The 7,555-nt window shown below is 37.1% G+C and overlaps 1 protein-coding gene across 3 annotated transcripts in view; it reads right to left on the reverse strand.

Annotated features, from left to right (window-relative positions):
* Positions 1-253: 253 nt before the first annotated feature.
* magixa (MAGI family member, X-linked a) overlaps positions 254-7,555 on the reverse strand; it is a 41,724-nt gene continuing 34,422 nt past the window's right edge. For 2 of the 3 annotated variants that reach the window (XM_052563804.1, XM_052563803.1), the window contains exon 17: positions 254-6,517. In XM_052563804.1, the coding sequence (XP_052419764.1) occupies positions 5,760-6,517 (758 nt within the window). In that variant the 3' untranslated portion in view covers positions 254-5,759. The remainder of the gene's footprint in view (positions 6,518-7,555) is intronic. The other variant, XM_052563805.1, reaches the window with a different exon arrangement.

A 7,555-nucleotide genomic window follows, 5' to 3' on the forward strand; every position in this document is an offset into this window, starting at 1 on the left:
AGCATTAAAATCAAATTATCATCAGTAACCATATCTAATAATACTAATATATATAACACTCATCTGCCTTATTCTAAAACCTAATGAGCTGCTCAGAGAGAGATTTTAGGATTTTTCTTTTGTACTTTATACTTATCATGAGCATCACTATTGGTTTAGCAACATGCTAACACAACAAAAATAAACTGTGGCCTATGTAGCTCTCTAGGCTTTGGAACCAGGCTACAGAGATTTGAAATGAGTGAACACAACCTCTTTTTTTCAGTTTTATTCAGTTTAATTCTGTAACTGCAAGTCATTATTCATAATTCAAAACTCCCTGTTGATGCATTCAAAAACAATACAGTATCTTCATACATATCAAGAGCAACAATTAAAAACCTGTACATCTGTGTTCAAGGTGTCCCCTCACGGACTGTTATTTACACACTCAGCATCTTCCCTGCAGAGGACGCCACTAAAATAACGGCTACTCGAGGTCTCGCTTCAGACCCGGCAGGTACAAATCTGCAACACACTGCTGCCTGCTTCCTCGTTCTCTATACTTGAGAGTCCGGTCTATGCTAAGTCAAAATGAAGGAGAGGACGCTTATGCTATAAAGGAAGTACAACCTTTATAAAGGAGCTGACATAAATGTTTTTTTTCTAGCCCCATCTGAACACTTGAAACAGCTGTATCTGCTTTCCGCTGGCTTGTAAGTGGTGACCTCCGTATGCACTGAATGGGGGAAAGCAAAAAAGTGACTGCAGCCAGCCAGTTGGAGGATCAGCACCGATGGAGAAAAAGAGATGCAAGAATTCAGACTGGGCGGCTGCCTCAGAGAGGTTCAATACTTCCTTTATACAACAGAATGTCCTCTGCTTTCATTATCGTGGGCCGAGCAGTCTGGCACACAGGGGTGTGAAAAGCATTGAGAAATGACACTGAAGTATGGGTACGGTGTCAAAGGTTTACAGTATCTAGTCAAAACTTCCTCAAGTACAAAAGTTTGCACATTGTACTTAGTAAAAGTAAACTTCTTAGTTTTAGAAATAGACGAGATGAAATCCCGAGACAGTGGAGATTTTCTCATTTATGTAAGTTTGTTGTACAAACTTCAAACAATCTAGAATTTAAAACTTGTTAGAATAAAACAAAATTGTAATAATTTTTATTATTATTATATAGTTTATATTTGTTTTAGTAACTTTAGTATTTAAATTTTTTATTTGGATTAGTTTCCAAGACAACATTTCAATTAAGGAAAAGATTTTTAATAGTTTTAGTTTCTAACATCAACACTGGTTTATAAACTCATCACCAACTGTTTTCTCGCTTCAGTCATATTAGTCTTCAACAATGCATTTCATATAAATTAGACCATAATTATGGCCAAATACATTTTACATGACCTATTTTAACTTTCAGGTTTTCGTCATGGTGGTCAGGGAAATATACACTTTTTTAAAAGATACAAATTAAATTTTACAACGTAATAAAAAAAGGCCTTTTTTTCATACAAATGTAATTTTATACATTTATAGTTTCAAATAATAATTCTAGTAATGAAGTACGCTCGCTCAAGCACTTTACACCCCTGCTGCCTTCTATCCTATATTTCTAGAATATAGATATAAAAACATCTCCTTTTCTTTCCTTTTTACAAATAAAAGTGTTCTTGTTCTGTACAATGGCTGACTCCTTACAAGGCCAATATAGCAAATTCAAGTTGAAAATTCAAAGCTGAAACACTCGGTTTGTGATTTGACATTTTAAAAGCGCCACACGCACATCTGGATTTCTCTTGGTAGAGGGAAAGAGTATGACATCATTGATTAGCATTTAAATGGCACATTTGCACTGATAGGAACCTTGCAGACATTATAATATTTAAAAAAAAAACATTGCATCACTGCATATTGGTTGGCTCAGAGTTTGGATCGTCCTTGAGACTACATCTCTGACTACTGAACATCTAAGGGTCTCCAGTACAAGGAAACCTATATGGAGCAGGACAAATGTTCGGTGGGCATGCTAATTCTTATTTTTGAGGACTACACACTTGTGGTCCTTGTGTCTCTAAATCTTGATTTTGATATGCTGTTGAAGACGTCATGAAGAGGAATATAAAAAAAGAGGGCCACAGTGTGCAAATACCACAGTGGGCACTAGGGGGCAATCAAGCTGTCAGATCAGATTCAACAATTTGAATAATTTAAACCTGGCAACAGATGTTCTATAAAACATTGCAATTGGCCTCATGGGCTGTGGAATACAGTATCATGCCATGGGGACATTTAATTTCATTGTAAGGGCCAGTGCTATTAAAACTATTATACTCACTACTGACATGCAAGATTGAATTATAAGAATCATTTTATATATCAAGCTTCTCATCAAGCCAGTGGGCACCTCGGTTTAAAATGCTGCACATGTCTCAGGATAACTCGACAGTGCTCTATATTTCTGATATGTGAGACATTGGGGGAATTGAGAACACAAATAATAATAATAATAATAATAATAATAAAGTCCAGGGTCTATAATTATATACAATAAGCTTGTTTTCTCGTAAGATCTGCTACAGTAAGGGAAATGCTACAATAAGAACCTTTTGGAAAAAAATCTCCCCCTCACAAAAATAAACCCAAACTAAACATTTACAAGGCTCATCCAAGTTTCTGTACAGTACGTGCTGATGCCAATGCGATAATCAGGTACAAAGTCAATATCAATACCCAGGCTGGTTGAGGATTCTGAGAGCTGTGAACTTCAGATGACACCTCGGATGTACAGCTGAGCGCTGTGTAATACTCATGTATAAGCCCTGATTTAAAGTCTTAACACTTAAGATCGATCGAATTGCAATTTACTAAATGCTTACAGGTATGGCAACAGAACTTGCGTGTGATCTTCCAAGTAAGCATTTATGGATATGGTACAGCACAGTAAAGACCTCCAGTGATAAATTAAAACACATTGTATTCTATTTTTAAAATCTGCAGGATTAAATTCTGTCTTTAGAATAATGAAATTCAAATACTCAAAATATTATAGCGATTTTTTTTTTAATCAAGTGTTTGTATATAGGGATGCATTTTATTCAAATTAATTTATCACAGATGATTTTACTGTGCATAATTCTATTACTCAGCTTTTAAATGAGCTTGCTTTGAGCTTTGCTTGGTGTGACACAGAACAGAAAGAGATAGCACTTATTGCTCAGACAGTTCTGAGGTAAAGATCAATGCATAAGCTGGTGGTACAGCATGTCTGATTATCACCGGATCTCCTTGAAATTTTCGGTTTCGATTCACCAACCTGCCTGTGTATTTTAACAGTACACAAAATTATGAATCTCATATCTTAGGTAGAAAAATCCTACCGCAATTTTTGATCAGTAAGTCTTACAAAATGCATAGAAGACCTGTATCAAAATGCCCTTTTTTTCTTCTTGTTTTTTTTCTTCTTTTTTTCTTTTAATTGTTTGTTTTTTGATTCCTGAAATGAAGATTCTGCATGATGCTCGATGCTGATTGGTGGAGGGCTTGGGACGAGGACCCATCAGGCCTTCGTTTTCTCGTTTTTGCGATTTTTCAGAAATGCTGAGGGCAATGAAATGGGTCTGAAATATTGAATCGGAAAGCATACAAACATCACAATGGGAAAAAAATAATAAATCAAAACTTTGGGTCCTGATTTTCAGCTTGAGGGAAGTCTATGTCTTGTATAAAGGAATATCGCATGAGGCACTTGTAATGGCTCTCTTTCACTTTGACTCACTTAGCTGAAGTTTCGCAGAGCGTGTGCAGAATATTTTCCCCCAACTCGTGAACCAAGTCTTGCAAAGATATAGATGTTAAAGAGGCAGAACAGTATAGTGTTGCACACTTTCTACTATGCTACGTCTTATGTTCTTTTACTTGTATTTGTTTCTCTTTTTTGGTAAACACTGGCTAAAGAAGCAGAAGGCACCTGGAGAGGTTTGATACGGCTCACTGGCCTTATAATAAAACCTATCTTTAGTTCTGTTATCTTCCTTCCCCCCTCTTTTAACAGCAAGACCACCGCGCACACAGCAGGGGAGGGGGTTACAGTCCAGTCACAAACAGCAAGCAGCTAATAAAATATCTTTAATCGCTTAGTCCTGCTCCTGAAGATCAGTTTTTGATCTAGTTTACTTTCAGAAATGTAGCTCTTCAGGGGCCTGACCGAGCAACCGTGTCTTAAATAAATCTTCCTTTTTATAATAGAATTTTTGTTGCATTCTTATGAAAATAAATGGAAAATATACTAAATAAAAATGCCAATGATATGAAGAAAAAAAAAACATATGCTATGAAGGACATCATGAATCATAGACGCATACCTTGCTGTTACTATCATGCTAGCCACATCATAATGGCAGCATTTGATCATTTTCTCTCCTTGGCCACTGGATGGGGATAAAGTCAAGGATTGGTTGGCCAGAGTGGAGTGTCTGGATGATACCAATACCACAATTCTAGTACTTTATAGATAATGGATTTGAGACATCAGAGAAACAGATGGGGTGGTGTTGGTGTACTGAAAACCACATATATAGAGACAGAGCTGGAGAAGCTGGATGAGAGAGATAGTGTGTGTGTGTGAGAGAGAGAGAGAGTGAAAGAGACAGAAGAGAAGAGAAAGTTAAAGAGATAGTTTACCTCCACTAAAAGTACAAAAATAATAATTTAGTAACACCCAAGTCGTTCCAAAGCTGTATGACTCTCTGTATGATTTTCTTCCATGAAACACAAAAGGAGAAATTTTGAAGACAAGCTTCAAAAAGGATCATCGAAGTGAATATTAATCATAAAAGGCAATCATTTGAATTGAGAACTAAATTACATTAAATGTTACATTAAAAAGTCAATATGACACGTGATAGAAACAGACCAAGATCTAATTTTTTAAGGACAATCCACTCAAAAATGAAAACTGTCATCATTTACTCACCCCTATGTCATTCCAAACCTGGATACATTTCTTTCTTCGGCTTGTAACCAAAGAGTTTCGGGTCCTATTCCCTCTTTTAGTAATTTTTGTTTATACAATGGAAGTAAAGCAAGTCAGATTTGGAATGACATAATGGGGGGTGGCTATCCTATGGACTATCATTTTAAGGTGCATTCACATAATCACACTATTGAAAATTTTGCATGCAAAAAAGGTATATTGTATATTTCAAAGGTGTACCTTTGTATGAAACACCACTCACACAAAATTCACGTTCAAACCAAGCAGGTTTCAAATTTGCATGACCAGCTGAAGTCGATGCAAAATACACAAAAGGGAATTCTTTTTAGCCTCCCATTAAATTACATATGGTGTGGATTCCTATTAAAATGACTGGATTTCAACAGTGAAAATTCACTCAACAGCACCTTTATTCACTGAAATCTGCTCTAGCTCTCTATGAGAAGAAGCGAAGATTCATAAATCATTCATTTTTTTAATCAGTTGACTAGATTTACAAAAATCGAATTGGCCTGAACCAGTTTGTGTGTTTCTCACAAACAGCTATAATACGACTTCACAAGACTTGGAATATAGTTTAGCAGTCATATGAAACATTGTTGGTGCTTCAGTACCCATTCATTCACGTGAAAATGTGCAACTAGCACAATTAAGTAAATTCCTATAAAGTGACGTGAAAGTGAAAAGTGTGAAAGTGTCATAAATAATAAATAGTCATACTGAATTGGAACGTCATGAGGTTAAGATTTTAGGTGAACTATCCCTTTAAGAAATAGCATTAGGACCACAGTTCTCCCTTATTCTGGCTCAGCCTTTTCCCCTCTAAAACCTGAGAGAGTTTGTGAGGGCTGGGGACTAGCCAGGGTCCCGGGGTTGTTGTCGGAGATCCAGGAGCCTGTAGAGGGCTGATGGCATCCAGGGGCCACTGAGTCCCCGAGAATGCGATGCTGGCTGCAGACACACTGACTTCAGAGAAGCTGTGAGCCGATTCTGCATCATCGTCATTGTCCAAAGGCATGAGGAAGGAGAAAGGTGTGCGCTGTGTGACCTCCGTTTTGCTGGTTCTGTTGTGATCCCTCTTTTCTCTTCTGACACTCCCTCTCTCTTTCTCTCGGTCTGTTAGGAGACCATTCTCTCTCTCTGAACTAGCATCCTTCACTTTTCGCCTTCGCTCTCCAATGCTATTACTTTTTTGCCTTCCCCGGTGTCGTTCCTCTTCTCCCTTTCTTTCTCGCAGTGTGTCGTCATCTTTCTCTTCTCTCCGTCTCCCCTCTCGGCTCCTCAGCGTGCCGGGTAAACTCTGTGAACGCATCTGTTGCTCTCTCCTTCTTTCTGCCGACCGGGAGCTGCCTTCCTCCGCTTCTCTTCCTCTGCTCCTTCCCCCTGATTCCCTCCTTTCCTTCCCCCTCCTCTCTCTCCTCTCTCGTCCACTGTCATCCACCCATCTGCTGCTCCTCGAAGGAGAGTGATCCACTGTAGCCATACGCGGCTCCTCGGAAAAGACGGAGGAGGGGGAAGCAGCTCCAGCTTCATGGTCTGAGGAGGAGAGCGAGAGTTGAATGATAAAACATTATCTACAGAAGAAGGTGTCGGATAAGGGTTAGATGATGGAGAAGTGGGGGGGGGGGGGGTGACAGCACAACCATGTGATGTACCAATGACTGTTCTGAGATCAGTAAGGAGTTATTCCCTGCAATCTCAGCCTGAGTAAAGGTCTGTGATGGAGGCAATGGGAGAGAAAAGTGTCTGAATGGTTGAGTAAACTACACTGTTGGTAAAACGATGGCATTAGCGTTTTGTTGCATTACATTTTTTTATTTTTTTTGGACCTAGAACACATCTCAAAACAATATTTGGAAGACTTTAGGAATATCTGCAATTATACTTCTTTATCAAAGGATATCATTTAACAAAAAATGGGCAGCAGTTAAACCAAAAGCGCCATGCCCATTTAAACAGAGAATATTACACTTTTCTCACACTTTTTTTAACAAACCATTAACTCTTGACTTTTGCCTCAATGAACTCCAAATTTGCTGCGTATTAATAGTTAGTATTAGGCAGGTAAGGTTAGGTGTTAGGTAGGATTAGGGATGTAGAATATGGTCTTGTAGAACATGTGCTTTTTTAAGTAGTTATAAACAGCCAATATCTTAATAATAGGCATTTTAATAAGCAACTAATAGTGAGAATTGGTCTTACACTGAAGTGTTACCATGAATTTTTAATACACTTATGAATAAATAAATTATTATTATTATTATGATTATATACACTTCTTAAGTGTGGGGTCAGTAAGATGTTTTACTTATTCAGCAAAAAGAATGCATTCTTTGAAGTTCTTCAAAAGTGTAAACAAAATTTTTTTATCATATCTGAATCTATTTATCATATATGAAAATATGCATCACAGTTTAAAGAAAAATATTAAGTATTTAATAAAAATTATTCCACAAACAACCTGCCATTATAAAAAATAAATTACATTGAAAAATATTTTAAGTTTAAAAAGCTATTTTAAAATTGTAAAAATATTTTGCAACATCACTGTTGTACTTTATTATTGATTAAATA

The sequence above is a fragment of the Carassius gibelio genome, chromosome B8, assembly GCF_023724105.1.
Source record: "Carassius gibelio isolate Cgi1373 ecotype wild population from Czech Republic chromosome B8, carGib1.2-hapl.c, whole genome shotgun sequence".
Classification (NCBI taxonomy): domain Eukaryota; kingdom Metazoa; phylum Chordata; class Actinopteri; order Cypriniformes; family Cyprinidae; genus Carassius; species Carassius gibelio.